This window comes from Vespula vulgaris, chromosome 13 (assembly GCF_905475345.1).
Source record: "Vespula vulgaris chromosome 13, iyVesVulg1.1, whole genome shotgun sequence".
Classification (NCBI taxonomy): Eukaryota; Metazoa; Arthropoda; class Insecta; order Hymenoptera; family Vespidae; genus Vespula; species Vespula vulgaris.
In genome coordinates, this window is record NC_066598.1 from 1,042,501 (window position 1) to 1,067,500 (window position 25,000).

At 39.8% G+C, this 25,000-nt stretch overlaps 1 protein-coding gene across 6 annotated transcripts in view; it reads right to left on the reverse strand.

Annotated features, from left to right (window-relative positions):
• Nucleotides 1–25,000, reverse strand: part of LOC127068417 (uncharacterized) — a 46,165-nt gene that overhangs the window by 14,872 nt on the left and 6,293 nt on the right. For 4 of the 6 annotated variants that reach the window (XM_051004597.1, XM_051004596.1, XM_051004598.1 and 1 more), the window contains 2 exons: nucleotides 8,252–8,396; nucleotides 7,747–7,911 (listed from right to left, as the gene is read on the reverse strand). In XM_051004597.1, the coding sequence (XP_050860554.1) occupies nucleotides 7,747–7,911; nucleotides 8,252–8,396 (310 nt within the window). Of the gene's footprint in view, nucleotides 1–5,007; nucleotides 5,871–7,746; nucleotides 7,912–8,251; nucleotides 8,397–8,836; nucleotides 8,952–25,000 lie in introns of those variants that run through there. The other 2 variants (XM_051004594.1, XM_051004600.1) reach the window with 2 other exon arrangements.

Sequence of the window (25,000 nt, forward strand, 5' to 3'; positions counted from 1 at the left end):
AGAGAACGGGGCCGCGTATGGTGGCAGGCCAGCCAGACGGCGAAGGTTCGCGCACGCATGCACACGATGCGGTGCAGAAACCACGCCGCCGTGGGTACAGTCGACGAAAGAAGCACAAATTTAATCTCTCTTTCTCCCTCCCTCTCACCCCCTACCTCTCGCACTCGCTTGCTTTCAGTCTCTCTCTCTCTCTCTCTTTCTCACTCGTTTTACTCAAGTTGTTTCTCTTTCTCGAACGATCGAGAGGGAGGACGAAGAGAGGAAGGAGCGAGGGAATGACGGAGGCACAGAGAGAGGAAGGATAGGAGGGAGGGGGAGGCTCGAAAGGAATAATACGGTCAGGAGAAAGAAGTTCGAACTACTCTCCTCCCCCCACCCAACCGAGCCCACAACACAATATCCTCCTTTTCCTTCTCCTACTTCTCCTCCACCGATCTTCTCTTTCTCTCTCTTCTTCTCGTCGAAGCAAGAGCTCGCGTTCTCGGTCGTTCGCGCGACGAAAAGAATTATCGCTCTTACGTATACATATATATCGAGTATTATACACGTACGTACGTACGACGGCGGAGAGCCGGCAGTGATGGCGGCTGGCGAATTCAGCACAGCGTGGCCCGAACACCACGGAGGAGTACAGTCGAGTAAAGAAGCCATGAATTTGATCGGCTTCTTTGAGCCACACGCGCGAACGACTAACATTTAGTTCGATGAAAAAAAGAGAGAGAGTAAAGAAAAGATGTATAGCTTGGAAAAAACGAAAAGAGAACAATTATGAGAAGGGTTATACGATGAGAGGGTACGTCACTGTACGACTTTCCCGCGAATTTTCAAACGTTTAGATTCTTTTTTTTTTTAACGAAGTATCCGTCAGACGATACATGTATATATTTTTTTCTTACCTACCCATAATATATAACGTTTCTTTTTTTTTATTTCGTACTCACGAATTAGACAGGAATTTTCGGTATAAGATTACGTTCTAAGGTAGATCATCGCGCGTCGCATAAAATCTCTTCACGGAAGGAAGCGGCTATATACGCGGACAACTTTCTTTTCGTCTTCCTCCGCGTTAGCTCGCTCGGATTCTCGAGATCTCACCCTACGGACTTCGAAGTTTCTCTCGAAAGAAAGGATACCGCGATCGTGAGTGAACAAGGTCATCGGAGAACGCCAATGCTTAGCGCGTTCTCTTTCCTGTAATCGATCGATGAATCTTACAAGATGGCGACGGAATGTCTTCGTCACAATTTCGAAACGAGAAAGAAAATCGAATGAATAAATAAATAAATAAACAAATGAAAAAACAATCGAGAAGGTTACGTAAAGCATCTCGACGATTTACACGTAAACCGAAACGTTTAACCTATCTTTCGAGATAAAAAAAAGAAAAGAAAAAAAAAAGGAGGAAAAAATGCAAAAAGAAAAAAAAAGAGAAATGAAAAAAATTGTTCGGAGCGACGCTTAAATTGGAGGCCGAAGCAGAAAATCTTGGACGGAAGATAGAAAGGGGTGGGGGCGGAGAGGCGAAGGGGAAGGGAGGGGGGTGGTTAGGTAGGTACCAATCACGCTCGTGAGCATCGTTGCGTGCGAGCACGTCCTCTGCTCGACGGAGTCTCGCGCGCGCAAAAAAAAAAGGAAGAAAAAAAAAGGTAAAGGGGGAAAGGCATGAGAAACAAAAAAAAACAAGAAGAAAAAAATAAAAATGACGAAACTCACGAGCCACCCACCGGGAGCAGGTTCTCCCCCCGCACATCCCACCTCCACCGTCGTCACCGCGCCGCCACTCTCGCATCAAGTCACGTGCGCAAGCGCGTTACGTACTTACACGCATTTTCGTGAAACGAGAAACGAAATACGACGGGAGAGAGACGGAGAGAGAGAAAGAGAGAGAGAGGGAGGGATAGATAGAGAGAGAGAGAGAGAGAGAGAGAGAGACAGACGATAGATAGGACGCGAATATTCAATCATCCAGTTCAAACAGGTCGTGGGGTATGGTATGGACGGGAGGAGGACAAAAAAAGCGCGGGTAGAGCTTTCGAAAAGCAAGCAAGCAAACTCATCGTCGACGACGGCCGGAAGAACGAGGGACGAGGAGGGGAGAACGACGGAGAAGGAGGAAGAGGTGGAGGGAACGGACGGAGCGAAGGAGGGGAATGCACGGATCGGAACTATCTTTGAGTGTGTATTACACGAGAGGATGAAGAGAGAGAGAGATAGAGGGAGGGAGAGAGATGCGTAGAGATCGATGCGGAACGCATCTTCGATGAATTCGACGCTTACATATATAGGGTAGATGATGCTCGAGAGACGCGAGGCGACGGCCGACACTAACGCGAATGTTCGCGAAAAGAGGCGGGAAATTCAAACGTTCTCAAACTTCAATTATCGACGACGGTCTCGTCGAAAGAAAAAGAAAAAAGCGAATCGTAATCCAAGGTGTTAATAAGTGATAGGCTTGCTAAAAAAACGACAAAAAAAAAAGACTAATAATATTTTCTGACACGTTACGTAACTAAGCTCGTAACGCGTTCGATGCGTCATCGTAGCACTTTGTTGGACAATTTTTGTTGTCTTTTTTCCTTTTGCTTTTTCTATTTTTGTTTCAATGCGATTCAACGCGATAAGAAGGTCCCACAGGCGTGGAGTGGATAACGTCGATAAAACGATCGTAAGAAGGACTTGTAAAAACTTATAATTAATATACATGTTACATACGTATGTACATATTTCATAATTCCTCCCGCGAAAATACTAACCGCCATTTGTTCTCTCAGTGCTTCTCAATTCGATAGATTCGCTCGATAAGGAAGTAGGATGATTTGAGAATCGCTGGAATGCGGTGAACATAGCGGTAGTAGCCTTGATTACTGGACAATGGAACCTAACGAGAGGCAGGGTCGATCCTGTGTCTTTTATACGTATTGCTCTTACGCTCTAAGATAGAAAGTATAATAGTTGCTACGTTATCACGATTCGGAATATCGTATTGTAGGGAAAATAAAACCAAAAACAAAAAAAAAAGAATTAATTTCTTACATACGTCTCCCTAACAGTGTTCGTCGCTTTTCGCGGATCGGTCAAAAATTTCGTTAGAGGCAAAGGAGAGACATCTGGATCGTTTCTCGCGAATCATCAAAGTTCTAACGTTCGAGCGTGATGTATCCGTCCGAAGAAAAAATGTACGCTCGGATTTTCTACGTAGCTATATCCGCACGCGCGCGCGCGCGCGCGCACGCAATATATTTAAACCGTTCGTTGTTAGGCAGCTTAATTTTAAGGTGATGTAGATCGTCAAAAATGGCTGCTCGGTGAGACACGTCCGATCATAAAACACCAATAATTTATTCTATAGACTCGATCGAAATAACTAAATGAATCGGTTGAGGTTAAAGGAATGAATAAAATGGAATGTTCGTTCGTAGAAGGTTCAAGATGGCGGAATCGAATATACATTTGCATCGTTATTAACCTCTCAGCGAGTAGACATTTATTCCTTGGCTAACAACCCGATGTCGGTTCCCCTTTTTGTCGGCGATTTATATTTGGCTCGTATTCAAAACAGAGAGACAGAGAGAGAGGGAGAGTGTGTGTGTGTGTGAGAGAGAGAGAGAGAAAGAGTGTAGTGCAAGTTCGTCGTCCGACATCGTATGATTCAAATAGCCAGGCAAACTTATCTCTTTCGTACCATGCCCAGGGGATCACCGATGAAGTGAGCGAAATATAATTTTGTATACGAGGAAAGTATAAACGACGAAAAAAGATGGCTAGCAGAGCGAGTTGGCATCGTAGCTTCTCGCGCGGATTCAAACGTCTCGAATATTCGCGCCATTTTTCGAACGTAGTGAGAACAAACCTTTATCGAATTCATTTCGAAATACGACAGTGTTTTCGATGAATAAAGTCTAAGATATTCGTCGGATCGTATCGATCGTATTTATACACGAGATATCTGACTTTATTGATTGATACAAAATTTGTCAATAAGTTTCATTGTAGGTTAGTACGAGAAAAAAAAAAGAAAGGAAAAACAAAAAGTAAACAACGCGAAATAACTCGGGTCGATAGATCTTACGAATAAATACGTTATCGCAGTGACGATATCGCAATGGAGTTTACATACTATCTTTTACAAGTATATAATTTACAACGACAAATTGTTAAATATATGGAGAATAGGTTAAAATATCCAGTCATGCCGTTAGAAACGTACACGTGTGTACCAGTGTATTAATTATACCGTTAGAATTATAACTTTTAAGATGAAGGACATATATATTCGAGTACACGAACGTTAGATAATTCAGATGTACGAATTAAGACGATTCAAATACATAAATTACGATAATTCAAATACGCATTAATTCGATTATAAATTATCGTCGACTAGATTCAAGGTATCCTTCGCATTCCAAAAATTATACTACAGACGGTAAATCGTTCGACGATCTCCAGTATATTGCACAGACAGAGAGAGAGAGAAAGAAAGAAAGAGAGAGAGAGAGAGAGAGAGAGAACGGAAGAAAGAAAGAGAAGTGGAAGAAGAAAAACAGTGGAGGGGGAGGAGGAAAGCCACGTGGCATCCTTAAGCCGGGAAGCGTTACGGACCTTTTCTCCGCGTGGCTCAGGCGTACTTGCGCGAGTGAGAGAAAAAGAGATAGAGATAAAAAGAAAGAAAGACGGAGGAGTGGGGAGGGAGAATGAAAGAAAGAGATAGAAAGAGGACGGAGAGAGAGGTCGAGTCTCTTGGGCAAACATAAACAGAGAAAGAGAAAGCAGTAACACAGAAAGGTAAAGGGAGAGAGAGAAAGAGAGAGAGAGAGATAAAATCTGAAAAAGAAAGAAAAAAGAGAAAAAGAGAGGGAAAGGAAAGCTCAAAGCGCCACGTTGCTTTCGTTTACGAGTTTTAAATACATATCTAGAGTACGATTTGTTTGTAGGGAAAGAAAATAAGAAAGTGCGGTCGTTTCGTTCGGTCGACAAGCCGAACGCCGTGTCGAACTTTTACATTACCTCGATAGTTAAACGTGGGAGAGGAAGAAGAAGTAGAAGAAGAAGAACAATCGAACGTCGCCCGGCACCTGTCCCCGTGCTTTTAACTACTCCTCGTCGTGCACAAGAGACCTAACCTCTCTGACCATCGCAAGAGAGAAAGAGTGTGAGAGAGAGAGATAGAGAGAACACGCATCACTCCTCTGGTTGTAACGCGCACACACACGCGACGACGACACGCACAATTTACACAAACGTCGTTTATACATGACGAACGTACGTACGTACGCATGCACGTACGTACGAACGAACTAACGAAACGGAACGAACGAACGAACGAGCGAGCGAGCGAGCGAGCGAGCGAGCGAGCGAGCGAGCGAACGAGCGAGCGACGAAACGAAAAAGAGCGATGTGTGCGAGCGAACGAGCGAGCGCGCGCGCGCGCGCGCTCCCGTACCCACACCACTTACACACAAAGCGACGCGACACGCACGCGAGCGCGCGTTGCACCCTCGATTCGCGAAAGCTACGAAAAGAAAGGCTGCTTCTGTTGTGTCTGTGTCTCTGTGTACGCGCGTGTATGTATGCGTGTATGTGTGTACGTATGAGTATGTATTTGGTCTATATACGTGTGTATGTGTATATGCTATGTATACATGTGTACGCGAGTAAGAGCGAGTGCGTGACAAAATTTTATGTTCTTTCTCTTTCTCTTTCTTTTTCTTTTTTTTTTTCGATTTTCGCACCAACGCGGTAGAATGAAATCTGACGGCGACGACGACGACGACGACGACGACGACGACGACGATGACGACGACGGCGGCGACGACGACGACGACGACGATGACGGCGACGACGACGACGACGACGACGATACGACACGTTGTTAATCGAAGAAAAAGCCGGCACTCGCGAGGGCGAGCGTTGCCACGGACATTTCGGAGGACGTGCGCGTCGTTATCTTCGGCCGGGAGAGAACGTTCCTTTCTTCGGCTATTTACGGAACGGTATAAAGTGCAAGGGAAACTCGCGCGAAAGAGAGAAAGAGAAAGCTAGAGGGAGAGAGAGAAAGAGAACGCCGGCAAATCGTTTCGGTAGGTAATTCAGAGATCGGCACTCTTACGTTGAAACCGAGTGGCGTCATCTTCGAGATAACCTTCACGAAATTCTTTTATACCGACCTTACCGACCGTCTTCCGTTCGGTCGGTAAAATGTCGACCATGTTCGCGTACGGTCAAACGGAGAGATTCCGGAGCAAGTGCTCCAAGATAATATTAAAAATGGGTTAGTGCGAAGACGGAAAGGAAGGGTCTCTGTTTCCTGAAGGATCTATCGAGAATAGGTTTCGACCCTGTCGGTAACAACGTCTCGTAAGAGTTACGAGTTTTCTCGTTCGTAGTATCTACGTACTGCGTTCATATCCAAGTAGGAATGGTGCGAACGTTCTCTCCTCGACAACGTCATCGATTCCAGAGTTTTTATCTTCGCGCCTCTCTCTTTTTCTCTTTTTCTCTTTCTCTCTATCTATCTGTCTCTTTCGAAGTACTTATCTGATATTATATACGTTGCGTCGACGTTTATATAGACGTCGAGAGACAAATTTTACGAATTATCGTAGAAACGATTGATAATCGAAATGTTGCTACATCTTTGTGTAATTTGTATTCCTTTATCAATGATGATCTCCGAAAAGACAAAAAATATTCTACAACATTCTCTATCGTTTCTGAATATTCATTTATAGCATACGAAGAAAGGAGAAACGAAACTAAACTAAACTAAACTAAACTAAACGAAACGAAACGAAACGAAACGAAACGAAACGAATGCTCGGAGTAGAGAGAGAGACCGAAAGAGATAGATAGAAACAGAAAGAGAGAGAGAGAGAGAGAAAGAGAAAGAGAAAGAGAAAGATAGTACGTCTTAAGCGGAAGGCGGTCGATGGGCGGACACTGGGTAGATAAATAGACGTTGGAGGAAGCAAAAGGGAAGAAGAAGAGGAGGGCAGCAGCCGAGCATCATCATACACCGATAAAGGGACGCGGAGCGCGCGCGCGCGCCCGCGTACTCTCAAGAGAGCATAAAGAAAAGAAACGGAAAAGAAAAAAAGAAAAAAGAATGAAATGAGAGGAGGAGAGAGAGAGAGAGAGTCGAGAGGTGGAACGAAAGGAGAGAAGAAAGAGATAAATTTTTGATTTATCATGCTGCAAAGTGTCGATCCATACGGTAAACGTGAAATCAAAATTACCGCGCTAGAATCTCGTATGTACGTAAGAAGAACCGGGGAGATTCGGGGGGGGGGGGGGGATTCTACGGTGTCGCGAGGTGTACGCTCGTGAATCTCTCGATGAAACGATTAAAAAAGAAATAAGAAAAGGAAAAATAGAATCTCGTGTTATGTATATATATATGTATATATATATATATATATATAAAAGGAGAACATCTTACGGTGTCGCGAGATGTACGCACGTGAATTTCTCGTACAGACTATTAAAAAAAAAGGAAAAAAAATGACAAAAAAAGAAAAAAGAAAAAAAAGAAAAAGAATAAGCGATAAGATAAAAATGCGAGAATTTTGGGATCCCCGTCATCGATACATTATCGTCGCTCTTATCGTATATACGACATTCGATTTTATTTTGTTACTTCGTTATATACTTTTGTTTTGTTTTGTTTTGTTTCGTTTCGTTCCTTTCTTTGTGTTTCTTTTTTTAATATATATATATATATTTTTTTTGTTATTTCCTCCCACTCACCTGAAGTTCTGCTTGAGAAACGTCGATCTCGCCCCTGTAGACGAACTCTATGATGAATTTGAGATCGTTGAAGCATACGTCCTGCGGCATGATGATCGTTGGATGTTTACATGGATTTGAGAGTAGGAGCTTCTGAAAGTAGGAACTGCAGGCCGAGAGGACCACCTGTGCAAATAGAATGAGGCAAGGTATATAAAATCGAATTAAAAAAGAGCAGGTATTGTATGAAGATGTTATTCAATAAGAATTAGATACATATATAAGGAATTAGATACGCTTGTGAGATTAAAAAAAAAGAAAAGAAAAAGAAAATTCAATCGCTATTTCTATATATAATGTATACGTATATATTTAATAATGTAACGTAATGTATCTATCCTTGATTAGAGACGCGACGAGTAAAAAGAAAAACAAGAAAAAAAAAGAAAAAAGAAAGGATTTCCGAGAGAGAGAGAGAGAGACAGAGAAGTTCATCTCTCTCATTCTCTCATTCTCTCGTACTTACCTTGTGTGCCTTCAACGAAGCTTCGTTACATGCCAGGGTGACGTCTACGAAGGCCTCGTTTTGCAGGAGTTGATGGAAAACGGATGTCATGTTGGACTGGTAGTTGTTCCAACGTAGGCAGTAGTGCTGCCCAGCCATGCCGCCGCTGTAACATACAGAGAAGATATATCAAAGACTGGATATCGAACCGTGATCTATATACATGGGCTATGCACGCGCGCGCGCGAGCGTTTATGTGTATGTGTGTGTGTATATGCACACATATATCTCATTTTTATTTTCTTTTTCATTACGCGCCAAATTCGAACGTATTAAAGACGATTGCGATTGCGAATGGTGTAAAAAAAAAACAAGTATCTTTCTCTCTCTCTCTCTCTCTCTCTTTCTAAAAATTATAGTCGATGATCACTGGTCCTTCCAATATCCAAATTGCGTTGAAAGAGAAAGAAAGAGAGAAGAATCGTTTGTAACTATCGGTTGAAAAGAGAGAAAGAGAGAGAGAGAGAGAAAGAGAAAAAAGAGAAAAAGAGAGAAAGAGAGAAAAAGAGAGAGAGATGATCGATCCATACTCGGTCTTTCTCGTACCTGTAGTGTACGCCCCAATAACGATCTGTCTCCATGAATATATTCCTTCTCTTTCTTTCTTTCTTTCTTTCTTTCTTTCTTTCTTTCTTTCTTTCTTTCTCTCTCCTCTTTCTTTCCGTCTTTCCTTCCTTCTTCTTGTTCTTCTTCTTCTTCTCCCTCCTCCACCTTTCCGTCTTCTTCTTCGTCCTCTTTTACTTTTTATTATTTTTCTTTCTTTTCTCTCTTTTTTTTTTCTTTTTTCTTTTAAGAAATAAAGTATACCAGCGGAAACGTTGATAAGAAATGTTCTTCCGAAGAGATACAGAGAATAGAAAATAGAGAGAATAGAGAGGACAGAGAGAGAGAGAGAGAGAGAGAGAGAGAGAGAGAGAGAGAGAGAAGAATATAAAATAACTAAAAGTACTCTCTCGGGTCTTCTTTTGTAAAAATGACAGGTAGAGTGCGACGGAGAAAGATAGACAGAGAGAAAGAGAGAGACAAAGAGAGAAAGAGAGACAGAGAGAGACAGAGACAGAGAGAGAGAGAGAGAGAGAGAGAGAGAGAGAGAGAGAGAGAGAAAAGAGTCGCGATCGACGATCCGGCGAGCGCGAAAATAACGAGTCGAAGAGAGGAAGAGTTCGGGCGTTGGTCTGTCGTTCCCCACGACATTCACCTGTTCCGTTGGACCGTGTGCTTTATCTACCTCTATCTATCTGACTCTTTATACGGGCCATTCCGACCGTTATCTGTCCGTAGGAACACGGACTTTTATCAGTTGCTTAGACGTGCGCCGATAACGTCGAAACTTTAAGCTCTTCTCTTTCTCTCTTTCTCTCTCCTTCTCTCTGTCTGTCTCTCTCTCTCTCTGATTTCTCTATCTTTCTCTTTCTTTATTTCGTCTTTTACTTCTATCTCTATCTCTATTTCTATTTCTTGTTCTTGTTCATCATCTTCTACTTCTACTTCTTCTTCTTCTTCTTCTTCTTTCTATTTACCTTATTAGTATTTTTCATTTTGTTTATTCAGTTAAAGTGCGGTAGCGTTTCGTAAAAAAAAAGTTGGACGATTATCGTCTTTTTTTATAAGTTATACGCCCGTTCAATATCTTATTTTTCTTTTGAAACGTAATTGGTTTACTAGTTAAATATTTTTGACTAGTTAATAGTTTCAGCGATGTTCGTTATCGATGAATAGTTGCGACGTTTTAAGAATGAATTTGTATCGATTTGCGTTTGTTGCCTTTGAAGAATTCAAGAGATTATTCAGTTGTTTCCTAGGTTTCTTTTCATTCATAGAGATCATTGTAAGTTTGTTTCGGTGATCGACGGTGTTTGCCATCTTTTTCATTTAAAGCCAAAGTTTAAGAGTTCGCACGAATGAAACATATATATATATATGTATATATACATATCGTACATTATTATTGTTATCATCATTATCATTATTATGTTAATGATATAATAATTATTGGCTCTACGTTAGTTTTCTCATAAGAAATTCCGAGAGACCTTAGGTACACCTGCCTTGTCTACTACTTATTGCTTTCGTTTGCAGGTACTATATACATTGGCAAAGTGCACCTGGTGCTTCTCGTTTTCCCGTACCGTACCTGTCTTTTAGTCGAAGAGTAAGAGAAAGAGAAAGAAAGAGAGAGAGAGAGAGAGAGAGAGAGAGAGAGAGAGAGAAAGAGAGAGAGAGAGAGAGAGAAAGAGAAAGAGAAAGAGGAAGAGGGAAAAAGAGTTTCAAGGCGAGCGTCTAAGGCTCACCCTTTTTTCCTAGTCGATCGACCCTTAGAAAATATTCTACCCTCTACCTATTTTTTTTCTTCCGACTATACCTCCGTCTTTCTTTCTTTCTTTCTTTTTTTCTTTCGTTTTTTCTTTCTTTCGTTTTTATAGTTCGCTATCTTTCCCCCAACATTCGTAGCCTTCGACTTGTTTTTCAGTTCGTGCTCTTGCGTACAACGAAATCATGTGGATAATCAACGATAATGATTAAGATCATTTCAAGACATATGCTATTGATCTGCAAAGAAAAGATTCGATTTTCTTACCGATTATAATATTAACCGATCGATCGATCCAAACCGATTCGATTCGATTCGATTCGATTCGATTCGATTCGATTCGATTCGATCCGATCAGCAAAAAATTCACTTTACTTTATTCCTCTTGTATTACTTGTTTCTCTTTTCTTTATCTTTTTACTATTATTATTTTCTTTTTCTTTTTTCATTCGCCCATATTGAATCCATATTAAAGAATTTAATACAAATGTGTAGAGTAATAAATATATATATATTAGAATTATTAAATTCGTGCGTACGAACGTATTACGAATCGAAAGATAAAGCGAATAAATGACGGAAAGGAACGAAGAACGAAATCGATCGATCAAACGACAAAGAAAGAGAGAGAGAGAGAGAGAATGAACGCGTGGAAATTTCGAATGTAGGTACACACATACGTGTGTGAGAGTCGATAAATACAAAAGCAGGCACATCGTAGGTACTTACACCCCCTTTTTCAACCACCTTTGTCACTTTTTTTTCTCAATGGCCCGTAGTTTCCGAAGAGAGCGGGTATGCCCTACACCATATACCTATATATATATATATATATATACACACTATATATATATACTATATAGTATATATATGTATATGATCCGTAGAGACACACATCGATATCTTGAAATTGGGTTACTCATGACACCGATGATGCTCAAAGGCAGCCTGATAATGCGCGATAACGAGAAAGAAATGGCGATCAATCGATTACCGTTCTTTCCTCCATCTCTCTCTTCACATATATATATATATATGTATGTATATATATATGTATATATATATATGTATGTACATGTATGTATATAGATTTGTATCGATGTAAAAGGTATTTTGTTTTTTCCATCCTTTATGTACCTCTCGTCGTAATCGCTACTACGCGGTTGGAAGAAGTAGAAGGACGGATAGTCGTGATAATGCTATCGTTTCTAAGTGATCGATATCGATCGTACCGTCGATCGTTGTTTCGTTACTCTTTTTCGTATTTTCTTTTTCTTTTTTCCTTTCTTGAAGGTCTTCAACGAAGAGATAGATAAATAGATAGATAGATAGATAGACAGATAGATAGATAGATAGAGAAAGAGAGAGAGAGAGAGGGATAGAGTGGAAATTTATTTATAAAAAATATGTACAAATATTAGATAACGCGCGAAATGAAGATATAAATTGGTAATTAAATGTAGAAAGATAAATAAATGCATTTGTATCTATAATGTTTGGAATATATCGCAATATTTTCTAATCGACGAACGGCGGCAATGCGAAGCGATTGTGTGCGAAATAGAAATTTTTCAAGAAATGTGATCGGTGATGTCTTCTTCAAAATTATCGATAATACAATGAAGTTTCGAATAAAAACGTAAATAAAAAGGGAAAGATGAACGTGTGAAAATTATTCATCGATTAGAAATTATTGAGTAAAAATTGTAATATTCCACGACTCTAAATATTGCGAACATATACACGTACAAATAGGATTAGAGCGAGAGGGATAGAGATTTTGTAATAAAAACAAATATGATTATAGATCGTTGAGGATCGTTGAACCATGAAGGATAATATTCGCGTTCTCGGTCGATCTATCGTCGTATAGCAGCGATTCGAGGAAAACAATTAAGTGAAAGAAGGAAAGACGTACAATTAAAGCGACGACGAGGAGAGAACGAAGAGAAAACCGGATGTAACAAGACTCGAGAAGAAACGGAGTGAGACCGGACACGGAACGTATCAACAATTTCGTCTCTCTCTCTCTCTCTCTCTCTCTCTCTCTTTCTCTTTCTCTTCCTCCATCCTTTCGTATCTTAACGAACGCGTTTCGAATAATTACTAATTCAATTTTGAAGATTATCAAAGATCTTTTGGCCCAGCCTATATCATCGATGGATCACGCACATACGTACATACGAGCCATGTGATTATGCCAATGGTCGCAGTCATAGACATATCTTTCGTTTCGAGATATTTCAGCGCACGCTCGTTTCAATAATTTCAAAATAAATTTTCTGTAAGGACACAGAGACAGTATCAACGTTTAATATCGTCAACAAAAACAATTTTCTTTTATGTGATTTAAAATATATCAAAAATAATACGCGAACAAAATATATTTTTTAATATCGATCAAATGAGTTAAATCATATTTATAATCATAAACGGCTCGTATGCAGAATATCAATTATCTCATTTTTATCTTCGTAGTATTTGTTAGTTTTAAAATAAACACATATGCATGCGCGCGCGCACTTACGCGCCCGAACACGTACACATACACACCTGCATACAATTTTAATTAAAACGATTGAATATTTAACATTCTCGAAATGAATTATGCAATTTAAATTAAATGTATACATATATACGTACGTAAGTATATTGTCGATTCGAGAAAGAGAGAGAGAGAGAGAGAGAGAGAAACAGAGAAACAGAGAGGAAAAAGAAACAAAAAAAAAAGCAAAAAAGGAAAAAGAAGAAAAAAAGAAAAAAAAAAAGAAAAATACGAAAAAAATCTTTTTTTCGCCTACTTAAAGGAAAGATGATCCCTGATGGCAATACGATCGATAGATTGTCGCATCGTATTCGATCGTCTCTAACCGATCGATACGCTTTCTCGACGCTTCTCTCTCCTCGTCTCTCTTCGCGAATGACACTCTCCCGTAAGGTTTTCTACTCGCGGATTTCTCCGACGTTACTGCCGTTCCATAAAGATCTCTTACCGCGTCGCTTTCGCTACGAATATAAACTACGAACGGACTCGAAAAGAGAGATAGAGAAAAGGACGGACAGAACGGACAGAGAGAGAGAGAGAGAGAGAGAGAGAGAGAGAGAAAGAGAGAGGGAGAATGGAACGAACGATGGGACGAAACAATTAGAACGAACTTAAATTCGACTTTTGTGTTTTAATATAAGAATGAACTGACTCGAAAAGTATAGTCCGTCGACAAAAGAAAAAAAGAAAAAAAGGAATGCGTTCGATAAAGGAGAGAGAGAGAGAGAGAGAGAGAGAAAATGGACGGTAAGAAAGAAGAATTGAGTCTTGTCGATATTAGAGTTAATGGGATAAAGTGTATTGTTAATAAACAAGAGTAACAAATGAAAAAGAAACGAGAAAATGTTAACCACTGAGAAATCTTTAAAGTTAATACACGCTATAGAGGGAGAGGGAGAGAAAGAGGAAGAGAGAGAGAGAGAGAAAGAGGGAGAGAAATGCTCGTTAGAGAGAGTTAACCGCTTAGGAGCTTAGAAAGTTACTGTGTACTTTCTTTCTTCACGAAAATCGGTGGAATTGGAAGAAAATCGAAAACCATACGCTAGAAACATATACGTATATATCTATACCTGTATGTGCGCGTGCGAGCGCACCTTTGTGTACGTGTGCGTGTGCGCGCGTGTTGCGTGTGTGTTCGTAAGATGTACGCGTCTTTTCATGGTATCGAAAAGCGATTTTGCGAGTGGAGAAGAAAGAAAAAGATAGATGGATGGAGAAAAAGAAAAAGAGAGAGAGAGAGAGAGAGGGAGGGAGGGAGGGAGGGAAAGAGAGGGAGCGAAATCCCTCAGGTTTTCTTTCCCAGTGCCATAGAAAGAAGAACTAGAAGTAGAAGTACAAGTAGAAGTAGAAGAAGTGGAAGAAGAAGAAGAAGAAGAAGAAGAAGAAGAAGAAGAAGTTAGCATCCGTCCCGGGTTTTCTCTTCGTCGTCGCTTTCACGTCCTCTCTCTCCCTCTCCCACTCCTCGCCATCTCTTCTCTCTTTTCTCTCTCCCAAACGCCATCCCTTCATCTTCCCTTCCACGATTCATCTCAATTTTTCTTCGAGCTTTTTGTGTCCAATTTCACCTTTCCCCGTCTTTCTGCCGACGTTCCACTCTCCGTCCGCGTAGAATCGTCGTCGTAGTAGTAGTAGTAGTTTAGTAGTATTAGTAGTAGTAGAGGTAGTAGTAGAGGTAGTAGCAATAGTAGGAATAGCGTAGTAGTAGTAGTAGTGTAGTAGTAGTAGCAGCAGCAGCAGCAGCAGTGTGTTTTCTGTACTATGTGTGTATGTGTGTGTGTGTATATATATGTGCGAGGGAGGGGGGTTATGGACGGGAGCTCGACTTCCTTTCCCCTCACCGCCATGTCCTCCTTCCGTCTACTTCCTTTCTTTTCCACCCGGTCGTTTCGTCGTTTCTTTCTCCGTACTCTCATCTACCTTTTCTCTCTCTCTCTCTCCTCTCTCTTCTCTCTCTTTTCTGCGCACGTCCCTCTTTCTCTCAACCAACGTTGCCTTCCATTTACTCGTTCCTCCCTCGTTTCCCTCCTCCCCGTTCCTCCCCGACGGCCGAAGACGCTATTTTCTCGTGGCCCCTTTTCTTCTTCCACTCCCCTCCTCCCCCTTCTTCTTCTCTTTTTCTTTTTTCTTTTTTCTTTTTTTCTCTCTTTTCTCTTCTCTCCCTCTCTCTCCTCTCTCTTCTCTTGCGCTCGGTTTCTCTTCTCTCTTTCCTTTTCTTCATAGGGAAAGAGAGAATCTCTCGACCCACCCCCCTTTTTTCTTTCTTTCTTCTCTTTCTCTCTTATATTTATCTCTTTCTCCGTCTCTCTTTTCTTTCTTTTTCTTTCTCCCTCCCTCTCTCTCTCTCTCTCTTTTCCTTTTTCTATACCCTCTACGAGAACCTTCTCTTCCAACCCTCCCCGTTCTCCCTCTCTTCTTTCTTTCTTTCTTTCTTTCTTTCTTTCTTCCTTCCTTCCTTCCTTCCTTCCTTCCTCCTCGCCTACCATCTTTTACGTTTTTCCCAACGTTATCGACGTTCCCTTCTGCTCGAACTTTTTCTCCTTTCGTCGTCGGCTCCGTCGTCTCCGTCGTCGTTCGCCGCGTTCTCGAGAGAAGACGTCCTACCGAGTCTTTTCCGTCGACACGAAGGGGGAGGAAACGTAAGCGGAAACACGGTTGCTACCACCAACCAGGCAGCCAGGCAGCCAGGCAAGCAGCCCCTTTCCCTACACCGCGGAACCCTACGCCCTGCTTCCGTGCTCTCTGCCTTTTCTTCTTACTTTCCACCCTCCTTCCTCCTTCCTTACCTTAAAAACTCCCATCATCTCGCTCCTTCCATCCTTCCTTCCTTCCTTCCTTCTTTCCTTTCTTTCTTTATTTCTCTCTCTCTCTCTCTCTCTTTTTATTTCTTTCTTTCCTTCCTTCTTTCTTTCTTTACTTCTCTTCTACTTTTCCTCGTCCTAAGTTCTACCAGAACTCGTTATACTTCTTTTTGCTTCTTCTACGAGAAGGTATAAGGGCAGTCTGCCGAAGACGCCTTCTGCTTCCTCCATTCTATATCTTTCATCGTTCGTCTAATATATATTTTCGAAAACGTGCGAAGGAAGAAGAACGAAGGAGAAAGTTTTATTGCAGAGGGAATAAAAGAAAGAGGGATGAGAGGAACGAAGAAAGGAACTGGCAAGGAGGGTAGAGGGGATCGAGAGACTTTGAAAGGAAGGGCAAGAGAATATCGGCTGGGATCGAACCTGAAACCTGGAACTTTGCAATTTTCGCTCGGTTCCTTGAACAACTGAGCTATCCAAGGGCCAAGAATATCTTATATTTTTTTATTCTGTTGCGCTGGCAATACTTTTATATTTATATCACATCATATATTTATATATATATATAAATTTTCTTGCTGCTATTTTATATATTTCTCGTGAAGAAATATTTATGCAAGATATATTGTTATATATTAAAATCTTTATATTCTACTTAAGAAGTATTACTCTGAAACATTTATTATGTTGTATATATATATATATATTCTATACATTCTATAGGATTATGAAAATATGTTTCTACTATACGAATACTTAAGTCCCCCTCTCACTGTGTATACTTATATATACATATATACACTTCGTACTATTTTATATTTTATATATTCCTTATGAAGAAATATTGATGAAAAAATGCATGATTAAACATATAATATGTGCATATATATATATATATATATATATATGTATATATATATGTACACACACATACTTTTATTTTACCTATATATTTCATATAAGAAATTTATTATTGTATATAAATCGTTCTATTCTTATTTAGAGATAGTACTGAAACATATTTACATATACACACACATATATCTTTTTCTCTCTTTTTCCTTCTTTCTCCTGCATTTCTCTCAATCTGGTAGCGCGAACTTTCTCGCCGTAAGGAGAGAGAATCGGCGATCTTTCGCACGCACTTTCCGTGGACGCTCGTTTTGGAGCGTTGACTCCGTTCACCCGTTCCGTTCCAATTTTCACGCGGAGAAAGAAGAGAAAGAAAGAGAAAGAGGACGAGGAGAAGGAGGAGGAGGAGGAGGAGGAGGAGGAGGAGGAGGAGGAGGAGGAGGAGGAGGAGGAGGAGGAGGAGGAGGAGGAGGAGGAGGAGGAGGAGGAGGAAGAGGAGGTGGAGGACGAGGACGAGGAGGACAAAGAGAGGGAAGAGGAGACGATAGCAGTGGCAGTCGCGGCCAAGACGACGACGACAATAACGACAAGGACGATGACAACAACAACGGAGACGACGATTTTAGTAATCCAACGTTTCTTATTTTCTTTCGTACGAACGTAGAGAAGCAGTAGCATATAGAAACTCGAAATTTTTGACTAATCGGAATCGATCGTTCTCGGCACGATCTCGCCTTCGTAATTTATTCAATACGTCTTCTTCGAAGTCTCCAGTTCTGATTCTATTTCTAAAGTTTATCTATTAATGGGAAGACGAATAGATATCGTCTCTCTCTCTTTCTCTTCCTTCCGCTTTCTTTCTCATTCTGTGCGACTATTCTGAAATCTCTTAAGGGTCTATGCCCTTAAGAGGTGTATAGTTAAATATACGTGTATTAATAAATCAATATACATGTATATGTATATATCAGTTAGTTAATTAATTATATACTCTCCTTTTGTTGAATCACTGTTATTATTTTGCCCGGAGATAATGATCATAATTTGCCAAGATAAACAATGTATGATTATATTTCGTATTTTGGTATAACGTTTGCATATATTCATAACATATTTTTCTATGTATTATTCTCGAAAAGGGGTTTGTAAAAAAGAATACATATGTACGTATTAATTTTAATCTCGAGGATTATGTTCCAGCACGATTAAAAATGTTTCATCGGCAAAGGACTTTTCTAGTTACATAACATTATTTTCCTTTTATAATTACTATATAATCATAATTATTACCGATGTATAAACTAAAATCTCCCTTTCCCTGTAGACAGATTTTAAATAAATTAAAAAAAAAATAAATAAATAAGAAGGAATAAATTAAGCTCTTTACCTCTTAAAAAAAAAAAAAGAGAGAAAGAAAAAGTAAAAATACAATTCGTATTAAAAGCTTTTTTTTCTTGTCTAAGATCTCTGTTCTTTTAATTTTTTTTTTTTTAAATTTGCATCATCAATGCATAATTTATTGTGCACGAATTGCAATTATTTTTGTCGTTCCTTACTAACGATCGATTTCTACGAAGCAAAAGATAGACAGACAGACAGATAGACAGACAAATAGACAGACAAACAGACAGACAGATAGATAGATAGATAGATAGATAGATAGATAGATAGACAGAGAAAAAAAGGAAAAGAAAAAGAGAAAGAGAGAGAGAGAGAGGAAGAAAGGTAAGAAGAAAAAGAAAAGAAAGAAAGAGAGAAAGAGAGAAAGGGTGCAGGGTAGGAAGAGAAAAGAGAGTTGCATTAAAGAAAGTGTAGCTTCGAGGGATAGGGAGTATAGAAAAAGGGGGAAAAGAATACGAGAAGGGGTTCTCTATCGATTCTCGACTGCGCGAGAACATCGACTCGATTTTTCTCTTTCTCTTTTTCTTTCTTTTCTTTTTCTCTGTTATTCTCGAGGATCTCTTCGTTATATCATTCGCTAAAGAAAAATTCATTTTTCTAAGTAAAATTTTCTCGATCGATCGGCCTACAGATACACATATGTACATACATACATACATACATATATATATATATATGTATGTATGTATGTATTCTTTAACAAGAACGAGATATCGTATGCGCGTGAGTGTGTATCGTAGTTGTGAGAGAACCGAAAAGAAAAAAAATTTCTTTCACATCGAATGAGGGTGAAACTCTTCGGAGTAGCAAAAAGAGAGTGAGAAAGAGAGGGAGAGATCGGAAAAAAAATTATTCCCATAAGTATTCTTAACGAATAATCCACGTCAATGACGCTTACGTATCTTCCCACAATGCGAATAATTCTATTTGCTTTTGTTTCATCTACTAGTGGCCTCAATTTTTGTAAATATTTTGCCACAAATTTTTCTCTTTCTCCTTTTTCTTTTTTCCTTTCCCTTACGCATCGACGATACCGATAAAAATAAAATAAAATAAAATAAAAACACTAAGATAAATAGTTCGTTTCTTTTTTTTTTTCTTTCTCTTTTCTTTCTATACGAATATTACGAATTGTGTCAGTGTATATATTAGATATTTAAAACAATTATTTACATGAAAAGAAAAAAAAGAGAAAGAAAAGAAAACGATGTCCTTTTTCACAGCGGAGAAGTTTCCATCGTCATCAAAAATTTATAAATTTATATTATTTATAAATACATACGTCGAAATTAGAGTTACTTTGATAAAAACTTAATAGACATATACGATATAATTAATTATAATTATAATTATGCACAGACACACACAAATGAAACACACGTAACATACATATATAGGTATATAGGAAATATCGAGGATCTTGAATAGAATGACGCGGAGTATCGATCGATCGCGAGTACCGTTTCAACGAAAACGAGAACAGAGGAGGTAGAGAAGAAAGAGAAGGATGAAGAGGAGGAGGAGGAGGAGGAGATGGAAGAGGGACGGTGAGGGGGAGGGAGGAGGAGGAAGTCCAGCTTTCGTGACGTCGAAGCAGAACACGAACAACGGTGGAAACAGGAGAAAGAGAAAGAGAAAGAATTGGTCAACAACATATTGGAAGAAGGAGTTGTTGTATGGGTGTATATGTGTGTGAACGAGATAGAGAGAGAGAGAGAGAGAGAGAGAGAGAAAGAGCGTCCGCGCTCACGCTCGCGAGCGCATGGTCCTAATTTTCGTCCTGTCGCCGTACCGTAAGGCATAACAGTACCGCATTCCAAATGCCCTTCGTTTCTTCGTTTCTCTCCGTTCACCTTTCTGAGAGAGAGAGAGAGAGAGAGAGAGAGAGAGAGAGAGAGAGAGAGAGAGAGAGAGAGAGAGAGAAAAAGAGAGAGAGAGAAAGAGAGAGAGAGAGAAAGGTGCAGCACTCTCGGCCTCTCACCTGTTCCCCTTCGCCCTACCACTCTCTTTTCATAGTTTCATTTATATATATATATATATATACACACACACACACACATATATATATATTGTTAGGTTTATCGAAAAATTTCGTCCGTTTTATTTTTATTGTTTCTTTTTTCCTATTTTTTTTTCTTTCTTTCTTTCTCTCTTTTTACATTGAAAAATAAAGAATAAAAATTTGCATGCATGTGTGTAAAAAAATTTATGTATAGAAACGTTCGTTTCTGTGCAAAAAATTTGTATAACGTGTGCGTGCGTGTGTGTGTGTGCCCGCGCGTGTTTATCTATTCAGCATTTATTTTAATATTTATTATAGATATATAAACGCGTGGGTGGGCGTGTCTACGTGTATATAAAATTTATATGGAACTAACTTCAGCTTTTCCGCCATTTTCTTTTAATAACGTCGGAAAGGAAGAGACAGGGAGGAAAGAAGTATAGAAAAAGATTGATAGAGAAGAAGAAGACTTTTGATACGGAGAGAGAGATAGATAGACAGGGAGAAAGAGGGAGAGAGAGAGAGAAAGAGAGAGAGATAACTCGATGCCGGAAACGTCTATTTCATGAAGAGCGTAGAAAGAGAGAGATAGAGAGAGGGGAGAGGAGAGAGAGAGGAGAGAGAGAGAGAGATAGGGAGAGAGAAAGGAAAGATTCCTTCTACCGAAGTAGCAACGAAGCAACAGTACTTCGAGATTATTCTTTCTTTGACTCGTGTAGAAGAAAAAGAAGAAAGAATGACAGAGGTAGAAAAAGAAAAAAAAAAGAGAGAAAGAGAGAGAAAAAGAGAGAGGGAATTTCTTGTACAATATCACGTTATTACGGTTCTACGCGTTCTCGAATTTTCTACCGTTACGAGAAGACGAAGAAGAAGACGAAAAAGAAGAACAAAAAAAGAAGAAGAAGAAGAAGAAGAGGAGGAATCGAGTGAACTCGATAGGAAGCCGAAGTATCTCGATTTCGGCACGAACGCCCGCGAAATTTCAAATGTGGTTCACGAAACTGGTACAGTAGTTTTTTTTTTTTTTTACTTATACATTGCTTTTTTTGTCGTCTCGCGTGAGTATTTCTATGGGACGCTTCAACAATAACGAGGATTTATGGTAATTGCGTGTTCATTCTTTCTTGTTTCTTTCTTTTTTTTTTTTTCGAACAATTTCGAAATCACTTTCAAAGTCTCTCTTATCGTTAGTAATTATTTTCAAGATTAACAAGCGCCTCTACTTTATATCGTTATTGTTACTACGTGCTTGCAATTTCTTTTTTTTTTTGTTTTTGTTTTTTATACAAATTCGAACTAGTACTATAAAAAAAAAAGAAAGAAAAATAAAGATTGAAAAAAATGAGTTAATAAGTTTTATTCGTAATTATTTTCAGTAGGAACATAGATTCTCTTGATTTCTTCGAGTAGAAAGCTATTTTGCACGTTTCTCTCTCTCTCTCTCTGGTTTTTTCCTAACGCGTATCCGACTTCCGGTTGAAGCGTCGAGAAAAGAGGGTCGCGAAAAGCACCCTCGTGCTTCGTTGGATCAGGGCTCTCGCGCCCTTCGTATCGTGGCCCGTGCCGTGAGGGGTGATATCGCCTTGCTCAAGGTCGCACGTGGACCGGAAAGTTTATTCTTGCCCGCTTTGGCAAGGCACATTCGCGCGGGCGCGCGCTACCAATAGCTCCTTCGTGGACGCACGCGCAACCATGTACATATGTATGTACTTACATACGTATATACCTTTCTCGATCTTTTGTCAACTCGATTTCGAAGCAGTTTTCTATTTCCTCGACGTTGACACACTTTTAAATATATATATATATATTTTTTTTTTTACAAATAACGTCGAGCTCTTCGTTTTTCATAGATTTGTAAGGAAACGTTCAAGCAGTTAGAAAAAAGATTATTTAAAAGGTAAAAAAGAAAGAAAAAGAAAAGGAATTTGAAAGAATCTTCAATATTTATTTCATCGATATTTGTCGATACGAAATTTTTGAATTTCCCGCGCGAAGATCAGCCGCAAGCGAGAGGACGTTAATTTCCGTCCACCGGTACTCTCCGCTCTTAGGTATATACCACCGGCTATAACCTCAAATAGTTTCAACCTCGATGCACGACGATTGGGTAGACAGAAAGAGGACGATGATGCATAGAACGAGGACTCGTACTACGGAGAAAAGTCGATTTCCTTCTCGAGGAAGTGTAGTGGGATGGAGGGAAAGAAGAGTGGGTGGGAGGGGGAGAGGGCCCGTGAGACCCCAGTCCGTCGTCTTATCTCGTCAGATATATGAGAAAGAAAATGAGAAAGAGAAAGACAGAGAGAGAGAGAGAGAGAGAAAGAAAGAAAAAAAAAGACAAAAAAAGAAAAAGAGATAGAGAGAAAGTATAGAAAGAGAAGCAGCCATGATGGCGGACGGAAGGAGCAAAGAAAGAAGGGATCCGGAGAAAGGGTGTAGAGAGAGAGAGGGAGAGAGAGAGAGAAACAGAGACAGAGATAAAAAGAAGAAAGAGAGAGATAGATAGAGGGCGGCGAACGGGGAACAAGAGAGTCTCTTTGTGTGCGAGCGAACACCGAAGGGATGAAAGCGAAGGATGAAAAAGCTGAGGGGACAGATGGCCCTTTCAGACAATGAGAAACTCGAGAGATAAGGGGAATACGAACGAGAATATATATATGTACATAGAAAGAAAGAAAGAAAGAAAGAAAGAAAGAGAAAGAAAGAAAGAAAGAAAGAAAGAAAGAAGAGTGTGTGAGAGGGGGAGAGGGAGGGAGGGAGAGAGAGAAAGAAAGAAAATAGAAGAAGACGGATGTAAGAGAAGGAAGCGCTGGCAAAACTACTTTTTCGTACATGGAGGCGGGGGTGGGGGAACGAGGGAATATAATGAACGATGGTGGAGAAAGAAAGGAAGAAGAGAGAGGGGAAAAGAAAGACGACTAACGGATGATGACTCAGAAAGAGACAGAGAGAGAGAGAAAGAGAGGGATAGAGAGATAGAGATAGAGAGGGAGAAAGAAAAAGAGAGAACAAAAAATAAATCAAGTGGACCGTAGAATCCCTGAGAAATGCAATTAATTGTCAGAAAGAAGATAGAAAATATTTGTATTACGTTCGTTAAATAATAATTCCAAGTCAAGTTCTCGTAAAACTTATCATCTCGATGTATCATTGATTCGTGAGATAAAAAAAAGAGAGAGGAAGGAAAGAAAAGGAAAAAAAAAGTTAAGAAGGTAGAAAGAGATAAAGAAGAAAAAATAAAGAAAGAAGAAGAGAGAACGTGGAAGGGAAAAAAGAGAGAAAGAGAGATATGAGAGAACTTCTACGTGGCCTTGGACCAAAAGAAGAGATCACGACCTAGCAAGCTGAATAAGAGCCCGAGGAGTCCATGCGTAATGACGCGTCTCTTTCTCTCTCTTTTTCTCTTCTCTCTCTTCCATACGGTTTTTACGACATTTGCAAATTGGAAACAAAAAGTTTTTCCATGCAACTGCATCGGTCAACGATGATCGTTAATGATTTTTACTTGTTTTTGTCTAATTGCGCGAAAAAGAAAAAACAAAGTTATCTCTTTTAAGATAGAAGAAATTCTTTTTTTCTAACGTAATATATACGTTTATACGTTATACGTTGGTGCGTCAGTGTACATATATATGAATATATATATGTATACGCGCGCGTACGCGCGTTATATCACGTTGAGAAAAGCATAATCATTTATTGACATTCCATTTATAGGGTAAATATAAACTGGATACGTCTGATCGCAATAGAGTTTATCCAAACAACCAGGTGTGTACCATTTAAATATTCCCGCCATCGGGCTTCTTCTGTTTGATATCAAGTACGACGGAGACACGAGTCACGTGGTACACGGTAGATTCGACATGCCGTTAAAAAGATTTCGTACGTACGTACGTACGTACGTACGCTCTCTAATCGGTACATTAAAGTACGTAAACATAGTTACGTACGTATATACGTGCGAGACTTTTTCTAATTAATGTCCTTATTCGTCCGAGTATATAAAACTGGAACAGTATATGTAACGGTTTGACCGTTATAATTGAAGAAAGATCGTGAGTATAATATGCAACGTTGTAATATAGGTAAGAACGAAAAATACGAAAGATTCTTACTTAACGTAAGTAGTAACACGAAGGAACGGTGGAAGAGAAGAAGAATCGATCGCTAAAGCTATATCTCTCTCTTTCTCTTTCTTTCTTTCTTGGTCTCTGAGTTCTTATATTCCCCCATCTTCCTCTCTCTCTCTCTTCTTTCTTTTGCTTCTTCCCTCCGGTTCCCTCTTCTTCCCTCTCTCATAGCCGTCCTAGTCTTTCAAGAAACAGGATGCGCTGGCACGAGGAGAAGAGAGAGAAAAAGAGAGGTGGGAGAGAAAGGCGAGAGAGGGTTGCCAACGGAAAAGAGGAAAGAAAAAGATAGAAAGAGAGAGAGAGAGAGAAAAAGAGAGAAAGAAAAGAGAGGAGAAGAGAAGAGAAGAGAAGAGAAGAGTAGAGAAGAGAAGAGAAGAGAAGAGAAGAGAAGAGTAGAGAAGTGAAGAGAAGAGAAGTAAAGAGAAGAGAGAGAAGAGAAAGAGAAAGATAGCAGTACCAGCAGCACCAACAGCGTTGAAGTAAGAGAAGGGAGGACGCTGCGGTGAGAGGGGACGAAGGTGAAGTAGAGAGAACGACGAGAAGAAACGAGCAAAGAGAAGGAGAGAGAGGAAGGAGAGAGAGAGGAGAGAGAGATGAGATGAGAGAAGTGAAGAGAGAGAGAGAGAGAGAAAGAGGACGAGTAGGTGAAGGTTGAGGCGGGG